General features: G+C 31.7%; 1 protein-coding gene across 6 annotated transcripts in view; it reads right to left on the reverse strand.

Moving 5' to 3' along the window:
- Nucleotides 1–433: 433 nt before the first annotated feature.
- LOC132714978 (5-aminolevulinate synthase, erythroid-specific, mitochondrial-like) overlaps nucleotides 434–19,221 on the reverse strand; it is a 34,119-nt gene continuing 15,331 nt past the window's right edge. For 2 of the 6 annotated variants that reach the window (XM_060697933.1, XM_060697931.1), the window contains 10 exons: nucleotides 12,032–12,192; nucleotides 11,471–11,572; nucleotides 10,720–10,941; nucleotides 9,619–9,838; nucleotides 8,895–9,079; nucleotides 8,062–8,241; nucleotides 7,346–7,510; nucleotides 6,000–6,139; nucleotides 4,541–4,669; nucleotides 434–4,096 (listed from right to left, as the gene is read on the reverse strand). In XM_060697933.1, coding sequence (XP_060553916.1) covers nucleotides 3,755–4,096; nucleotides 4,541–4,669; nucleotides 6,000–6,139; nucleotides 7,346–7,510; nucleotides 8,062–8,241; nucleotides 8,895–9,079; nucleotides 9,619–9,838; nucleotides 10,720–10,941; nucleotides 11,471–11,572; nucleotides 12,032–12,185 — 1,839 coding nt within the window. In that variant the 5' untranslated portion in view covers nucleotides 12,186–12,192 and the 3' untranslated portion in view covers nucleotides 434–3,754. Of the gene's footprint in view, nucleotides 4,097–4,540; nucleotides 4,670–5,999; nucleotides 6,140–7,345; nucleotides 7,511–8,061; nucleotides 8,242–8,894; nucleotides 9,080–9,618; nucleotides 9,839–10,719; nucleotides 10,942–11,470; nucleotides 11,573–12,031; nucleotides 12,193–12,990; nucleotides 13,117–19,221 lie in introns of those variants that run through there. The other 4 variants (XM_060697929.1, XM_060697932.1, XM_060697930.1 and 1 more) reach the window with 4 other exon arrangements.

Raw genomic sequence — 19,221 nt, forward strand, 5'->3', positions numbered from 1 at the left:
TTGAATCCTATTTTGACCAGATTTTTTTGTTTTGTTTCCATATTTGTCGGATTTTATCCTAAAATATGATTGTTTCTTTGCTAATCAGCAATACCTTATATTATGGTTATGTACCATTTCATTTTAGCAAATACGAATAAAATCACGATCATTTCATCCTTTTCTTAGTAAACACGGGGCCTGAATTATACGAATAAAATCACGATCATACCATCCTTTTATCAAGAAACACGGGGCCTGAATTACATTTCGAGTTGTTCAAGTTGAGAGGCTCTTACCATATCCCAGAGGGGATTAACACACAAATGAAGTCATAAGGCACATGAGTAGTCAGTGAAGTAAAGATGAAATATGTTCCAGGCCCACAAACTAGTATTTCTACCAGAAACCTGAAATATTTATTAACAACTTATCAAACATAATCAACACTGAATAGGTTTAACATTTTATTTTATTTTTGTACATAGATGTAACCGTACAAAACAAGGATGTTGACAAATAATTTCCAAAAACTTTAAAGAAATCATCTACAGGAGTGATAGTGTAAACATTTTGTGTTTAGATAAAACCACAGTTACAAATGACTACCACCAAAATTACGAGAAGTCTCAATGTTTATCAATTATTATTTGGTAATATTTAAATTAAATTTATATTATATTTAAAATTGAAAATTTTCAATTTTTTATAATAAAATCTTTTGATTTCGTGTCTGTAGCTCTGCACAGAAATCGTTTTCTCCCAACTTCTCACAACCTTATTTCAACTGTCTCCTATTAGCTCTGAACTCACATTCCCCACATCAATTCCCCTACCATCTCATTTTCTCTGCATCAATTCCCCCCTCCCCTTCACCTTCTTTCTCATACTCTCTCACTTGATGTTTCCTGATGTATTATGTTTTTACTTTATAACAACATTAACATTTCATACTCTCAACCCATTATACCCTTCTTTCACCCTACATGTTAATCATGAATGGACAGCCTTATCACATATATTCAAACATGAATATTAAACATAACATATTGTTTATTGCAAAAATAAAAATTAAACCATAATTTCCATACAAGCATGCCTCTAAGCTGAAGATAAAGCAAAAGAAGAGGACAAGTCTATATCTAATTTACAAAAAGGAACAGGTGAATAGAAGACTAAATCAAATAGAACTTTAAATAAATAATACAGAAATCATAGAAAACAAGTCAACCATGGTAAAATCTGACATGCATGTCTACATGTTAATACAATAAAACTACATTATCCAAAGTTCAAACCTAAACCACTCAGTTACTAGTATCAGTTTTGATTGTTGAGATATTCATTTTTTTTATATTTCTTGTAGTTTAGATCTTTTCAATTTTTACAAATTTGTGCAGTTATATATCTTCTTTTATTGCTAAAGTGAGTCAATAATTTTCCATGACCTTGTACTTGTATGAACCTCCTAACTCAAAAGAGTCTATAAAAAAATATTAAAAAATATCTGGTACAGAAGTATAAGAACAACTAACTTCAATATAATAAAAGCTTAAAATGCTTAAATAATAATGATACACATGAAACACACCCTGTAAAAACATATCAATTACGAAAATCAACTCACATTAACTTATACTCATATTTTCTATTTTCATGTATACTTTATTTAAATGGTCAACATATCTGATCTTATCAACAGTTTTATTGCCAACATAATTCAAACTTTCATTCTGACATATCAACTTATATACACCACTCACTATATAGCTTCATACATAACTTCTTATTTCTAAAGATTGCCTTTTCAACCCATATTGCAAACCACCGTAAAACAATATACTTTTAAATATATCACATACAAACTTCCTGTCTCACATCCACTCCTTTCAATTGCAGGAACAAAATTCAATTTTTACAGTCATAACTACTATCAGGATATTTTGACAAAAGGTGAACAAAACTGAGAGAAATTCTTGGAAACATATAATGCAATGTAATTTGAAATAACTTGTCAAATATACTTTTTACATTGTTAAAGATGCTTTTATTGTTGTTTTTTAAGCAATTATGACATTAGTAAAAAATATATTTCTTATGCACTTAATATTCAATCTCTTTGAAGGAGAAAAATCTTGAAAAGGGAGACCACTCAAAAGTAAAAAATACAAATAAAAATTGTTGTTAGTCACAGTCTTAGTTTTATTTTTTGTTTAAAGAGACAATGAAAAGTGCAACATCTTTCATTCACATTATCACATAATTAAGATGAATTCAACTAGAAACAATTGTCCAAAATAGTTTCATTCTAAAACAGATGCTATCCATTACTGACCTCTTCACTTGTACAAAAGGAATTTTTTAAAGTGAAAAAAATAAATAGTTTTCACAAATACACTTACAATCAAAGATGTATGCAACATACCCTTTCATACTGTCTCATACAATTCTATATTTAATAAAAGAAGATTTCTACCCAATAATTATAAAATATTCTTAAAAATAATCAACAAATAAACTTAATATTTCTATTTAACAAGTAACACATTATAACAAACAGAAGTGCTCATTTGAAAGGCACATATAGGGCAATTTCTATTGTTAAAATTAAAACCATTTAAAATCAACCCACAAATCCAATTCTTAAGGAATTTAATTAAGAAATATCACTTCAAAATTACGTTTATTCTCAAAGTGGGAAATATAAATGCTAAATCTTCCTTGCAGTCAAAATAAAAACCCAGAGAAAAATAATGAAAATTAACACTCAAATCATTACTTGATTGCATTTGCAAATAAAATCATCTGCATTTAAAATTTGACCTAGTCTGCAACGGGGATGTGCACAATGAAATAGAGACTGTGCAAGCTTACATTAAATGTTGATAGCTGATATATTACATTTTATTTCCAATTTAAGTTGATTTCTATTACTGAAATAAATGTACTGTAAATGATTTAAAGAGCCAATAAAATGTCTGTCTCCTGATCACAATGGATGGTTTCCTACCATGTGCATTTTTTATTACAGCGCTGCTGTAATAATAATTAATTGGATAAAAATTAATCAATAAATGTGATATATATAAAAAAATAAATAAAAAATAAAAGATTTCCAACACCTGTATAAATGAAAGCAAAGGCAGTGAAATAATTTAAACCTAATTTCAACATTTATCAGAGTTATCCTGAATTTTTTAGTGTTGAATAAAAAGACAAACATACATGAATATTGTAACATCTTTATGTTCATTCTCTAATATATTCTTATATAGGATGTTTTGCTTTTAAATAATAAATGTGTATTTTGTTCATAATAACATTTTAAAATAACCTATAAAATGTCAACACAATAATTTAAGTGAAGATGGTAAGTATGAAAAATGTCACATTATCGATATTTAAAAAATAGTCATCTATTGTCAAACCATGCCTTAATAAAAACATTGCATTATACTTAGAAACAATAATTTCATAACTTGAAGTTTCTTTCAAATATATAAAATAATGCATCATATTATCTTGTGTTAAAAGATCAAAAGAGAAAAAGAAAAATAGCTTTCCGTTTAAATACAGCCTATATTTAATGAATATTTTTGTGCAACCTATCAACTTCCTCAATTTATATAAAATATGTATAATAATGGAAATTAAGCAAAGCTATATCAATACTTAAATATATGTATAAATTGCTATTAAAAATATATCATTTTGTCATATTTATTGTATCATGTCATGACATTGTGCCAGTTTTTGTTACATGTCTAAGATGTTTTCAAGCAGCAACGAGTGTCGACTGTAGCGAGGAGTAAGTGCAGTTTGACCGACCACAGATCGGTTCACGGCTGAAGAAACGCTCAAACTCCAGTGGCTTGTGGCAGAACTCACACGACTTGGGGCATACATTCTTGTGAAGCTCCAGATTATTTTTCTTCCAGACGTGGACAAGTTTCTCTACAAGGTCGTCCATCATTTCAATGGTATGATGTGGTGTTGGTGCTATACGGAGGCGTTCCTCACCCAGTGCTACAGTAGGGTAGTTTATAGCTTGTATATAGATACTGTGCTCCTGTATTAAATCATTACTCAATTTAGTCGCCAAGGCAGCATCTCCAACCTGCAAACACATTCAAATAAATATACAGGTAAGTTTCTGAAAATTTTAATTCATTTTCCAAATATGTTTTTTTCTTCATTGAGAATAGTATAATTCTCTTATGGATTCAAGTGTTGTACTCAAATACCTCATAACTGTGAACTGAAATAATGAAAACTACAGTAAATTCACAAAATTTGTATATCAAAAGTTTCAAATACTTTCATAACAGTGTCACTATCTGTATGATAATCATAAATTATAAAATAACACATATCACTTAACTAGCAGAAAAAGGCAGGTGGTTTCACAGCTGGTGGATTTCATTCCAATTTCAAAAGGTAAACTTCCCAGCTTTTACTAAGGTAGGAGAACTCAGAAATTCAGACACAGGCAAATACCCTGGTAGAACTTCTCACCTCTACATTAGTTTAGACTTTTTAGAGAAAAAATATAGGGACTTACATGAATAGGAATGATATGACTGGGGCAGTGTAACGCTGGTATCCCCTCCTGTACCAACCTATCTCTCAAATATCTCACAGATTCTTGATGACGGAACCGCAGTTGTCTCCCTTCATCACTTCTTAACACCTGAAATAACAGACACTTGATTTTCACAAATGTACTTTAAAGTGACATTATGCTCATATTTTCATATTTAAGTTGAGCTGAACTGACTAAATATTTCGAAAGATTGACTGTTTAAATGGTGCTTGACCAACAGTTTATATTGGAAAATGTTCAGGATAAAATTTAAATCTGCCTGAAATATAAAAGACTGCCCCCACTCTTTTTACAAAATGAACATTGCAGGTAAATTCTTATAGATATTTACAAAAATTCCGTTTGAATCCATGTGTTGATTATTGTTAATGTGAAATAAGTTTTTATATTAAAGGGAATTATGGCAAAATGAAAACTTATTTTGACATTCACTTGTGCATTCATTTATACCCTTTGCTGGGCATAATGTCATAATTTCAGATAAATTTTGACAAAAAGTAATGAAAGATACTTATATAATTATAATATGATAACATTTTAATGTTTAAAATGTTTGCAGTAAGTAAAACTTTACACTGAAATATTATGGTCTGTAAACTTTTGAAACAGGTTCCATATTTTAATACAATTCGCCTATTTCTTACAACAAGTAATAAAACATACTAATATTTTAACTAATATTTGAACACAAGTTCTTTTTCTTACTTATTATTGAATATTTGTTCTAACTGCAAATGTTTGTATATTAAAACTGTTATTTCATTTTCATCCAATTTTAAATTCTTTAATGTAATTTGTGATAATTCGGCCAACATTGCTTCAAAACAAAAAAATTTAAATTACAAATTTTCAGCTCTTGTAAACCCCATTTATCTTTATTAAAACTTGGTTAAACTTAAAAATATCTAATTATAACACATCCCACTAGTGTTAATGATCTGATCACACTCACTAAGGAATTAAATCTGGTATAATAAAACTGATAACTAAGTTATAAACTTTGATAAACAACATTTTCATCATTACAAATATGGCAATACATCATAACAATTCAATTTGTAGAACACAATTTACACACAATCAGCAAAAAATATTTAATCATGTAATCAACGAACACGGCTAAAAGAAATTTAATTTAGAAAAGAAAAAAATTTGGGTGCTTTATTTACATGAAAATAGATGATCAAAGAGCAGTTATATTGTGAGAAATGAAGTTTGGAATACAACTTCACCAATGTTAATATTTTATTTATGCTAAGGGTATGAATGATCCTCAATTTTTATTTTCTTTCTAGAATTTGATTTTTTTTTTTCTCAGAAAAAAAAATCTTGATAATCACAAAATGTAGTTTATGTCAGCAGACATAATTTAGCATGGGAACCAGCTTGTATTACAATGGAAACTTGATATTCATACCTTAATAGAAGCCAGGGAACCAGCTAAAGTTGTAGGTGGTAAAGATGTTGTAAATATAAATCCAGCAGCATAGCTTCTGATCATGTCTACAGTGCTGGCTGATCCAGCTATGTAACCACCTATATTACCAAATGCCTTCCCTGTAAAATACAATGTTAACATTATAGTATTTCAAAAGTTATACTACTTACTTACTGGGAGAAGGGACTGAACATTCAAAGGCATTTTACAATGATTACAAATCACATCATATATTACTGCAGAATCACTATTATTCGTGCGGCATAATTTTTGTGGGTTTTTGTGTTTGTTTTTTTTTGTGGAAAGGCCAATCCACGAATTTAAGGACCAAGGAAATAACGTCTCGTCAGCTGTAAGATTATTTTGCATCACATTATTTACCTTTACCTTTTGAAAAAAATAAACAGTCCACAAAATTAAGAACCAATGAAAATGTTCTTTGTAACAAAACAACAAAATTTCATGCCCACAAATTTAGTGAATTCACAGTATTAATGGTTATAAACATCTTGATTTGAAAAATCAGAAAAATGTACAATATAAACAATGGACAAATAATCAGACAGCCATGCATTCATATACACAACACAATTTTATCAATTACTACTTTATGCAGGGACTATAAAAGGGCTCTTTTAAATTACATAAGTCCATTATACTTCTTAACTTTTTAATAAATAAAGGGCCATAATTCTGTTAAATTTGGTCGCAGCGAAAATTCCTTCCTTTACTACCATCTACAAATTAAGGTTGTTCATCCCTGGAAGTTTAAGCAAAATCTGCCATCCGGTTTAAGAGGAGTTGCGTTCACAAAATTTCTACATAGTATATAGTGAAAAAATCAACAAAGGGCCATAATTCTGTTAAATTTGGTCGCAGCGAAATATTCCTTCCTTTACTACCATCTACACATTAAGGTTGTTCATCCCTGGAAGTTTAAGCAAAATCTGCCATCCGGTTTAAGAAGAGTTGCGTTCACAAAATTTCTACATAGTATATAGTGAAAAAATCAACAAAGGGCCATAATTCTGTTAAATATTGTCGCAGCGAAAATTCCTTCCTTTACTACCATCTACACATTAAGGTTGTTCATCCCTGGAAGTATAAGTAAAATCTGCCATCCGGTTTAAGAGGAGTTGCGTTCACAAGATTTTGGGACGTACGGACAGACATACGGACGGTCGGACAAGTGCAACGCTATATGCTCCCACTATGTGGGGGCATAAATAAACTTGTTAAACCTACAACAACAAAGCTGTTAAATTATTATCTTTACCCAAGCAAGTAATTATTTCAGCACAAAAACAAGAAGGAAATATTTAAACCTAGAGTTCCTGTGATGATATCAATCTGGTCCATACAACCGTCACGTTCTCCAACCCCAGCACCATTCCTACCATATAAACCTACAGCATGCACCTCATCAACAAATGTAAGAGCACCGTATTTGTGTGACACTTCACATAGCTCCTTCAGTGGACACACAGCACCTGATGTCAGAAATAAATTAACAAACTTTCAGATGTACATATAGATAAATGTATTCGAAACAAATTTTCTGATTACTAACGAACATGCTTATCATATTTGCTTAACCCTTTCTACACTTGAGTATTTTTCTTTCAAATTAAAATGTTTCATTCATGCACTCTTGGGTTAAATGGTTGACATTGTGCTTTATAAATAGTAGAAGTTTGATATTAATAACATTTCCACTAACAATGCACATGAATATTCAATGAACAACTTTAAAATAGCACAACTCCAGTGATATTTTGATGATTTTTATATGAATATTAAGATTTTAAGATGAGATCAAATGTTTTCATGAACTTTGGAACATACAATCTTCAATTTTATTCAAAAGATTCTGCAGTTAAAGTTTATGAAAACATTGGCCATCATTTCTCCAAAATTTCACAAAAATACTTTTATTACATTCAGTATTTTTATCATTAAAATATGAATGATGCAGTGAAACTATGTAATTAAGTGTAATTGTCTGTTGTTATCTAAATTCATAATAACATATGTAACATACCATCCATGGAATGCACAGTTTCAAATGCAACAATTTTGGGTATAGCCGGGTCAACCTGTTTCAACAGATGTTCAAGGTGATCTGGATCATTGTGTTGAAATATATGTTTTGGTGCCCCACTGGTGCGTATACCGTGTATCATAGAGGCATGGTTCCCAGCATCAGAGAATATGTGCACACCTGAAATATCAAACACTTATAATTAAATATCAAAACTTTGTGAACTTAATGACATACATATAAATAATGTTCAGGCAATTTGTTATCAATTAAGACTAACAGAACCTTCAATAGAAATATGCTGTAAAAATGTTCACATTAAATACATGGAAGTGTCAATAGTGAAAAAATAAAGGGGATAAAATCACAAAGAATCTTTTTTCTTGGAATTTCTAAAAATGTATAGAAATAATGGTTGATGGAGAGATGGACAAACAACAAAAAGATGAATTTATATATGAACAAAAAAATGGTGTAATAATAAACAGTATTTTACATTTTTGGTAATTACTAACATCCATTCTAATCTATATGTACTTAAAGGTAGATTAATCTAATAATTCAAAAGTTTAGAGTAGACAACAGAATAACTGCCCTTTGATTGCATAATTAAACTTAGCATGAACAAATTTACAAATAAGGTGTCTTTTTGCTTGTCTTAAATTACATATTAACTTCAAAGGAACGTTTAACATCTATTAAATACCTTTACAACATGTTGATGTAAAATATATCATGTTTCTCTTTCTTCAGATCTTTATTTATCATTTGTTTCTAAAAGGGAAATGCTGTATGAACATATGTAATTTGAGAGATGACAGAACAACATTTACCAGGTAAAGCTTTTCCAAGTGTATACAATGTTGAATCATTCGCCACAAAACATGAAGTAAAGATGAGAGCAGAATCTTTCTGATGTAGGGAGGCTAATTCTTTCTCTAGATCCTCATGAAGTGGAGAATTCCCGGATATATTCCGTGTCCCTCCAGCTCCTGCACCATGCTCTAGTAATGCATTCCTGTAACAATAGTATAACATTTCATTAAAATAATGATATGATATTAGAATATATAAAGAGCAAAATTTAATGACATCATTATCTTCCATATCTCACACATGAATTTGTTTATTCATTAATTATTATTAAATTTTCTGATATTGTATTAACTAATCATTATAAAAGCAAAAAACTTACAGTAATTTATTTTACTATTTGATACCCAAAGAAGTGTTAATCTCATCATGTTTCAATTTTTGATTTGTCATACAAGTTAATAGTATTATGATTAAGTCACCAACCCCTTGTTATATACTCCGCCATTATTGTCCACAGCAAATAAAGTGTTAAACGAAAGGAAGTGAATTACTTGACAGCAAAAGGAAGTATATTTACTTGACAGCATTCAGAGATAACAGAACGGAAGTATATTTACTCGACAGCATTTTGAATTAGTTGAAAGGAAGTACATTTACTTGACAGCATTTAGAATTAATTGAAAGGAACTATATTTACTTGACAGCATTATATTAGATTTAAATGAAAGGAAGTATATTTACTTGACAGCATCTGTTACTTTAGGATGCCAGCTCATTCCGAGATAATCATTACTACACCAGACACTGATCTTCTTCTTTGTGTTGGTGTGTTCCTCAGCTAGTGGGAACATTGGACCTTTACGTAACACTTTCTTAAATACACGATATGAATGATCACGCTTCTTCTTCTCTATCTGGCCATCAAAAAACTTCTCGTAGTTAAACAGGTTTGTATTTGGAGCTGTAAATGGACAGAAAGTAATATATATAATACATTGTGGTTAAATCAACTCTGATATAAAGTATATCAATATAATATGTTTCTGTTTCATTATAATAAAACTTCTATATAACTATGCATGTTAACAGTTGTTTTTCTATACAGGGGAAATACAAAGATAAAGTGTAAATTAAGCATTAAGTTGATTATCTAAACTTTCTTTCTCAAATATAGCTATGTGTAATGACCTTCCCTCATGGGTATTTCCTAAAACTGTACAGTTATACTGGAAAAGACCCAAGGTCACCCCCTTGAATTATTTCACATTAAAGCAGGTATTGAGTAAAACCACCAACATTCCATAAACAGACAGCATAGTTTCCTCACATGAAAGAATCCAATGTCCCTGGTGGATATGCAGCCATAGTAATGAGAGGCAGTTATCAAGGCAGTAATAAATGTAGTAATGGTGGGATGGGGGCAGTTCGTTCAAAGTCAAAGAAATCAACCCATATATTTATCATATAAAGGGGACAATGGGGGTATTAATTTTGTGAAGATGGAGAAAATTTCACCGATAATAAGAAACTGACAAAAACCTTCCCCCCCCCCCCCTAGAAAAAAAATGTCAGGTGACATTTAAGGATATAGTAGTTTTACAAAGTGCTTGTATTTATATTTGATTGGTTAGCTTTATATAAGCAATGTTTAGGTTTATTCAAGCCAATCCTGGCCTGTAACAGGACATATCATGCTATACAGGAAATGCATTGTAAGGAAAACAAATTCTGACCACAATGATAATGAGTGACTAAATTTATGTAAATAACAACAATTATTATGATTAATTAGAACAATAATGGTATGTTAGTGATATCAGTAAGGTGTGCAGAAATACACACAAGTAGGACCTCCACCTCTGTCTGAGGGACTCTTCTTCTTCAGTGGGATTTCTTCTCTCTCTGGAGTCAAGCCTGTCATCTCAACTTCAACATTAGCCAAGTTTTCTAGCACTGGAGAGACCTTTATGAACTCTGTCAATTTCTCCTTTGTCTTCAGAGAAATCTGGTTACCGTCTACTGTATTATCATCAATGTCACTCTCAGGTCTTCTGGTCTTACCTACTGAAATAACATATCTCAATTACCAGAAAATACTCTAAAATGATAATACTGTATGTGCAATATGAAATTTTTATGGTCAAAATTGTTCCAGGACAGATAAAACTCTTACATTCAGTGACATTAAAATATAACAGAGGTATATCACAGCCTTAAAGTTGTAATACATTTGAAATGTCTCCAATTAAAATCCGCAACAGATGTATTTAATGTGCTTATAACTATAACTAATAGCACAGTCCAGCATTTTATCGACTAAAATTGTTCTTTTCTTTTGAGTTTTCAATGAAAAATTTACATTTTAATACAAGATATATTGAATCAGAAGTATTTTGGGTTTGTCTTGTGGGATAAAAGTTGCAAACTTAAAGTATTGTACATAAAACCAAATCAATATATAACACAATGCACATCACTTTACTTACTGCTATAATTAATATTTGCAGATGTTACAAAATTAATATAATAAAGTTAAACTAACAATTTTCTAATGAATATGAACAAAAGTTTCTGATATGAAATTAAAACATACCTTGGACATGTATAACATCATCTTGAACCTCTTGACTCACTGGGGCAACTGTCTTTAACTCATTTGCCAGATATGGACACTTGCTTTTCTCAGGCTTATTCTCTATAATAGTAAAGGCAATAAAAATTATAGAATATATCTTTATCTCTATACAATAAAGTAACTATAAAACAGAAAAGCTCTATTTGAACAGTCCCTAAAATGTTTTGTTGTTGACAGGAGGCTATTTAGCAGACAGACTGGGTATATGGGACAAGACATTTTGGGCTATATCTGGGATAAGAACCCAGGTTCACAACCAGGGCTATATGCAGTAGACTTATTCTGTATTTGTAGGACATGTATAATAATTTATAAATTATAGACATAAGGGTCTATTCCAGGAGATTGTCGACAGTTGGAGAAGTTTGATTTTAAAGGCAGGAAATCAATATATTAACTTGACATTTATACCACACATAAATCTTATTATAAAAATTAATATTACTACAACACATGTTTACAATTATAATGAACAATTTTCCACTGTGTGTGTGTTTTATTCTACATGATTAAACTCACCTTGAGACTGGGTGACATTTTCTAGCTGTACAGAACTCATCATTCTTGTCATAATAGGACAACTTCCAACATGGTTCGTGAGCAGACTACGAGCATTCTGGGTAATCTGATTCACAGATACACGCGTAAGAAATGGGCAGCGTAGAGCCTTCATAGCTGATCTGAAAATAATAAATAATTTTATATAAAATAACAGCGAATCTTTCATCATTTAAATATCAGGAACATTTTTACTACAAAAAAATGAAACTACCATAAGATTGATATGTTTTTACTAAAAAAACATGCATTGAAAACTTGCTTGCCCCGGTTTCATGTAAGTTTAAAAGTTTAATAGCTATAATACCAAATCATTTCAACCAATTTTTTTTAGAATAAACTAAAGTACTTATATCTAGTATCACATAAACATAACAGATTACAAATATTTTGTTACATAGAATTAGAAAACACTTCTTTTCGTTACACTCATTCAATCACAAGTTAAAATTTCACTTTCCTAATAATCATTCATCTCCAAAAAATATTCAAACTAATTTTATATATTTTCATATTCATCTGTTTTACAAAAACAGCAATCACTTTCATTTATTAATTTTTCATTTACGTTCACAACTTCATATTACAAAGATAAATAGATTACCTACAGTCTATATTGGCTTGTGTCTACAGTGACTTTTTATAAAGTTGTGCAAAATTTGAAGAATGCTTTTTTCTTATATACTAAGTTGTATGGAAATGACATGTGGCTTTATATGAAATTGTTTTCCCTTCATGACATTTTGTTTTAATACCTGCATTAATACTGGCATGCATTGTGTAATTTTTTTTTCATAAGTTAAAAATAATTCAATTTTGCTTTTAAAAAAATGTGAACATGTTACATTTTACATCATGTTTTTTTATTATGTTTTTGTTCTTCAATATTTATAAATTTTGTATTTAAGATATTTCAGTACCTTATACTGTTTAACTTCCTCAACATTTTTGTGTGTCACTTTGACTTGTAAAAGACTAAAACTATTAACTAAATGATAATGTCAATAACAGGGTTTTATATAGTGTTTTCTTTTTTTACCAGAGTGACTATTTCATTCCAGGAAACTTGTTTTACTTTCATGATGTACACAATGAAGTCATTACAAAAAAACCAGGATTTGCAATTTGTAACTGTTTTCCTATGACCTTTTATACAAGGGTTGTTCAAAAAGTAATAGGACTGGGAGTCTTGCGTATTCAAGTTGCATTCAATTTAGAATATTTTCATATGTACAGCAATCGTAAAATGTTTTCTACAAATCAATTATAAGTTTTTTTTAATCTATTGTGCTAAACGCGCTTTTCCTTTGCTATTGAATAACCATGGTAACACGCACCCGGCGCAGCACATAATTATAGTTATTGGAGCCAAGTTCTACTTCTAATTTATAAATAAATAACTGTTTGTTTTCCCCTGTATTCCATCAATACGTTGAAATATAATAATGTGACATTATGTCCAAATTTGACGTCATTCGGACATAAAATGGCCTATTTATTATGTTTTGAACAGCAGCGGTCATAGCGATAGATGTAGAAATATGACATTTGTTAACAAACAGAAAATGTGTGCCATCGTTAAATTTTGCCAAGAGATTGACTATAATCATTCAGATGATTAAATAAACAAAGGACAATTATCCTGCCATCAGGACACTTGTTTTCAGCTGGCACAAGTAATTCAAAAACTGCAAATACAAGATCACTAACGAGAAAGGGCGAGGATGAAAGTTGAAAATTGACGGGACGTTAGTGACGTCAATTGCAAAAGCGCTACAAAAGAATCCACGGTAAACGGTACGCGAACTGTTTATCGTTGTTTGTATCTGCTTCGGGTCTACTTATTCAGTTTTAACCAAAGGATTATAAATAAGACATTTGTTATAAACACTATTTTATTGTATTTAACTAGATATACGTGTAATCAATAAATTAATGTAATAGTTAACGGTAATAATTAGTAGTGTTTCCCGAAAACTTGTTTTAATAAACGATAGACTGTGCTAAGTAGAAAATGATACTTTTCTATTGAGAAATATCTTTATTGTTCTGTATATAATCATATTGTTTTAAAACATACAATGACATGAGTAAATTAATAAAATAAATTGCTTTTGCTTTAACATTTTCAGTTCTATTGAGTTCCACGGTTACTTGAAAACACCAGAAAACCCGGAGAATGGCCGGCTATCGGGAATTTACTTTATTTATTTTTTTTTGAAACAGTGGAACGAGAATGTGATCGCTTTTTTTCTTGCTTCATCTCCACAAATGAGGCAAAGTAAAAGTTACATGACTCATACACCTAGAGACTAGGGAGACTACTTTCAGAAAGAATGACGCTTATTACAATTTCGATTTATTCTACGACGTCATGAACGTCAATTATTGTACTGTTAGCGTGCGCCGCGTTTCGTACCCCTTGTCATTTGAAAATTTCACAGAAAATTCATTTGTTTACATTTTGTTTTGATTTCTTCACTTTATATAGAGAACATGTTCCGATATTTGTCTCATGTAAAATTGTGTACGTAAATTTGACAAGAGGGCCATGATGGCCCTGAGGTCGCTCACCTGTATATAGGCCCCCAACCCCCACCCCCCAACGTTGCAGGGCCAATTTAACCCAAGGGCTTTTATTTGCACAAACTCGGTAGACACCCATAAGAAGATGTTTAATGCTAAACATCTAAGCTCTAGCTCATTGGGCTTTTTGAAAGAAGATTTTTTTAAAGTTTTTACTACACACATATAGTTAAAAACAATGACACCCCTGGGGCCGGACCAGTTTTGACCCCAGGGCTTTTATTTGAACAAACTTTGTAGACACTTACTAGAAGATGTTTCATGCTTAATATCTAAACTCTAGCTATTTGGGTTTTTTCAAAGAAGATTTTTAAGTTTTTGCTATACACATATAAAGAAAATCAATGACCCCCGGGGCGGGGCCAATTTTGACCCCAGGTCTTTTATTTGAACAAACTTTGTAAACACTCACTAAAAGATGTTTCATGCTTAATATCTTAACTCTAGCTATTTGGGTTTTTTCAAAGAAGATTTTTTAAGTTTTTGCTATACACATATAAGGAAAATCAATGACCCCCGGGGCGGTGCCAATTTTGACCCCAGGGCTTTTATTTGAACAAACTTGGTAGACACCTATTAGAACATGTTTGATGCTAAATATCTTAGCCATAGCTCTTGAGTTCTTTAAAAGAAGATTTTTTAAGTTTTTACTATATGCATATAGGGAAAATCAATGATCCCCCGGGGCGGGGCCAATTTTGACCCCAGGGCTTTTATTTGAACAAACTTGGTAGACATTTATTAGAACATGTTTCATGCTAAATATCTTAGCTTTAACTCTTTTGGTTCTTTAAAAGAAGATTTTTTAAGTTTTTACTATATGTATATAGGGAAAATCAATAACCCCCCGGGGCGGGGCAAATTTTGACCCCAAGGCTTTTATTTGAACAAACTTGGTAGACACCCATTAGAACATGTTTCATGCTAAATATCTTAGCTGTAGCTCTTTTGGTTCTTTAAAAGAAGATTTTTTAAGTTTTTACTATATGTATATAGGGAAAATCAATGACCCCCCGGGGCGGGGCCAATTTTGACCCCTGGGCTTTTATTTGAACAAACTTGGTAGACACTCACTAGAAGATGTTTCATGCCAAATATCTAAGCTCTAGCTCTTACGGTTTTTTAAAAGAAGATATTTAAAGTTTTTTCTTTCGGTTGCCATGGCAACCAGAGTTCTGCATGGAATTAAATTCTTTGAACAATTTTTAAAGGTGACCACCAAAGGAACATTCCTGTGAAGTTTGGATGAAATTGGCTTAGTGGTTTATGAGGAGATGTCATTTAAAGTAAAAGTTTACGGACGGACGGACGGACGGACGGACGACGGACGGACGCCGGACGAAAAGCGATCACAAAAGCTCACCCTGTCACTTTGTGACAGGTGAGCTAAAAATGTGAACAGTAGAGCTGCAGTCCTATTACTTTTTGAACAACCCTCGTAATACTAAATGATTTCAGCAAAAAAAGTCTGTTTTTGTTTTGTACTGACTACCAGTACAGTACTGTTCATTAAGAAAAATATCATTTTTATAATTAGCACATTTTCTCGAGGGATTGACAGACCTGATGTCCAAACAAAATCTCTGAACAATTATTTCAAAACTACAATATCATATAACCATAGTCAATAATGTCTAACCCCTTCTGTACAGGTCATCTATGAATGGCTAATAATAGATATATATAATTGTTTCCCAATAATCATGGTCATTCATTCATAGATCACAAGATATGTTGTTATACAGTGGTTCAGTAAAGTACAATAATACAACTACCATAAACTCTCTTTTTAATACCACTGTTCCAGAAAAAAAGATGGAACTAAAATTTTGATAAATATAGCATGTGCATTGAATCTTTAATAAAACAACATGCCATTTTAATTCAAACAAAATTGATTAAAAGTTTTACTTAATCTTCCATTTTTGGAACTATCTTTTATCAATATTTGAAACTACATGTATTCATTATCAATATTGTGGATATTGAGATGGAAGTTTTCATGTTGGTCAGTATATTATAATTATTATATACACACAAATTTAAAGTACATCTTACTGGCATTATCTTAAACCTATCAAAGCTAATATAACTAGAACTATCACTAAATGTGATTAATACCCCCACAAGTCTGCTTCGGAAATGAGGATGTTACTAGTAACAGAATACCTTGTAAAAGAATTGAAACATAGAGTTGTGGTTGTGGGCAATTAAAGATAATTGTGGTTCATGTATGTTGCATTTCCTTTCAATGTGATTGACCATTGATGAAGTTTAATTGAATTACTCTGTAATAAGTCAAGAAAGACAAAGAAAAAGAACAAAGGGCAATAACTCTATAAATACTGAAGATAGAGTTATAGTTCTTGTGAACAGCACTTCCCCTTATTGTGCTTGACCATTGTATGAAGTTGTTTTGAATTCCAACCAGTACGTTTTAAGTTATGCTCCGGACAAGGAAAAGTATCAAAGGGCAGTAACTCTGTATTTTGTCAAAATGGAGTTATGGCTCTTGTGCACTGCACTTCATTTTAATGTCCTTGACAACTGTATGAAGTTGTACTGAATTCCAAACAGTAGTTTTCAAGTTATGCTCTGGACAAGGAAAAGTGACAAAGGGCAATAACTCTGTAATTAGTCAAGCTGGAGTTATGGTTCTTGTGCACTGCACTTCCCCCTTATTGTGCTTGACCATTGTATGAAGTTGTTTTGAATTCCAACCAGTAGTTTTCAAGTCATGCTCTGGACAAGGAAAAGTAACAAAGGGCAGTAACTCTGTAATTAGTCAAGATGGAGTTATGATTCTTATGCACTGCACTTCCTCTCAATGTGCTTGACCATTGTATAAGTTAATTATAATAAATTCCAACAATAAGTCTTCAAGTTATGGTCCGGACAAAAAGAAAAGCAATGGAAAAGTAACAAAGGGCAATAACTCTGTAATTAGTCAAGATGGAGTTATGGTTCTTGTGCACTGCACTTCCCCTTATTGTGCTTGACCATTGTATGAAGTTGTTTTGAATTCCAACCAGTAGTTTTAAAGTCATGCTCTGGACAAGGAAAAGAAACAAAGGGCAGTAACTCTGTAATAAGTCAAAATGGAGTTATGGTTCTTGTGCACTGCACTTCCTCTCAATGTGCTAGACCATTGTATGAAGTTATAATGAATTCCAACAAGTAGTCTTCAAGTTATGGTCCGGACAAAAGAAAGCAATGGAAAAGTAATAAAGGGCAATAACTCTGTAATTACTTTAGATAGAGTTATGGTTCTTATGCACTGCACTTCCTCTCAATGTGCTTGACAATTGTATGTAGTTATATTGAATTCCAACCATTAGTCTTCAAGTAATGGCCTGGACAAAAAAAAGAAGGCAATGGAAAAGCAACAAAGGGCAATAACTCTGTAATTACTTTAGATAGAGTTATGGTTCTTGTGCACTGCACTTCCCCTTATTGTGTTTGACAATTGTATGAAGTTGTTTTGAATTCCAACCAGTAGTTTTCAAGTTATGCCACGGACAAGGAAAAGTAACAAAGGGCAATAACTCTGTAATTAGTTAAGATAGAGTTATGTTTCTTATGCACTGCACTTCCTCTCAATGTGCTTGACCATTGTATGTAGTTATATTGAATTCCAACCATTAGTCTTCAAGTTATGCTCCGGACAAAAAAAAAGCAATGGAAAAGCAACAAAGGGCAATAACTCTGTAATTACTTTAGATAGAGTTATGGTTCTTGTGCACTGCACTTCCCCTTATTGTGTTTGACAATTGTATGAAGTTGTTTTGAATTCCAACCAGTAGTTTTCAAGTTATGCCCCGGACAAGGAAAAGTAACAAAGGGCAATAACTCTGTAATTAGTTAAGATAGAGTTATGGTTCTTGTGCACTGCACTTCCTCTCAATGTGCTTGACCATTGTATGTAGTTATATTGAATTCCAACCATTAGTTTTCAAGTTATGCTCTGGACAAGGAAAATGCAACGGACGTCTGGACCGACCGACCGACCGCCCAACCGACCGACCGACCGACCGACCACTGGGTGACTCCTATATACCCCCCCAAACTTTGTTTTTGGGGGTATAATTACTATATCATGTGCATTAACTAAATGAGCCGTGCCATGACAAAACCAACATAGTGTGTTTGCGACAAGCATGGATCCAGACCAGCCTGCGCATCTGCGCAGTCTGATCAGGATCCATGCTGTTTGCTTACAAACCCTATAACAAGTAGAGAAACTGGTAGCAAACAGCATGAATCCTGATCAGACTGCGCGGATGAGAAGGCTGGCCTGGATCCATGCTGGTCCCAAACACACTATGTTGGTTTTGTCATGACGCGGCTCATTATTAATCTTTGTGTAATTGACAGGATAAGAAAATCAAACTATACAAACTTTTGCCATGTCTAGTTATTTATTAGAGTATTTACTTTTTGAGAAATTCTAAGTTATAATATTGTACTTTAGTCAGAAAATTCCAATAAAGTACACACTCCTTGAGAATTTTTGTACTTCTATTTGTTACTATATATATTTGTTACTATATATAATGTATAACCAT

This window comes from Ruditapes philippinarum, unplaced genomic scaffold (assembly GCF_026571515.1).
Source record: "Ruditapes philippinarum isolate M1 unplaced genomic scaffold, ASM2657151v2 ctg355_1_1_1_1, whole genome shotgun sequence".
NCBI lineage: Eukaryota > Metazoa > Mollusca > Bivalvia > Venerida > Veneridae > Ruditapes > Ruditapes philippinarum.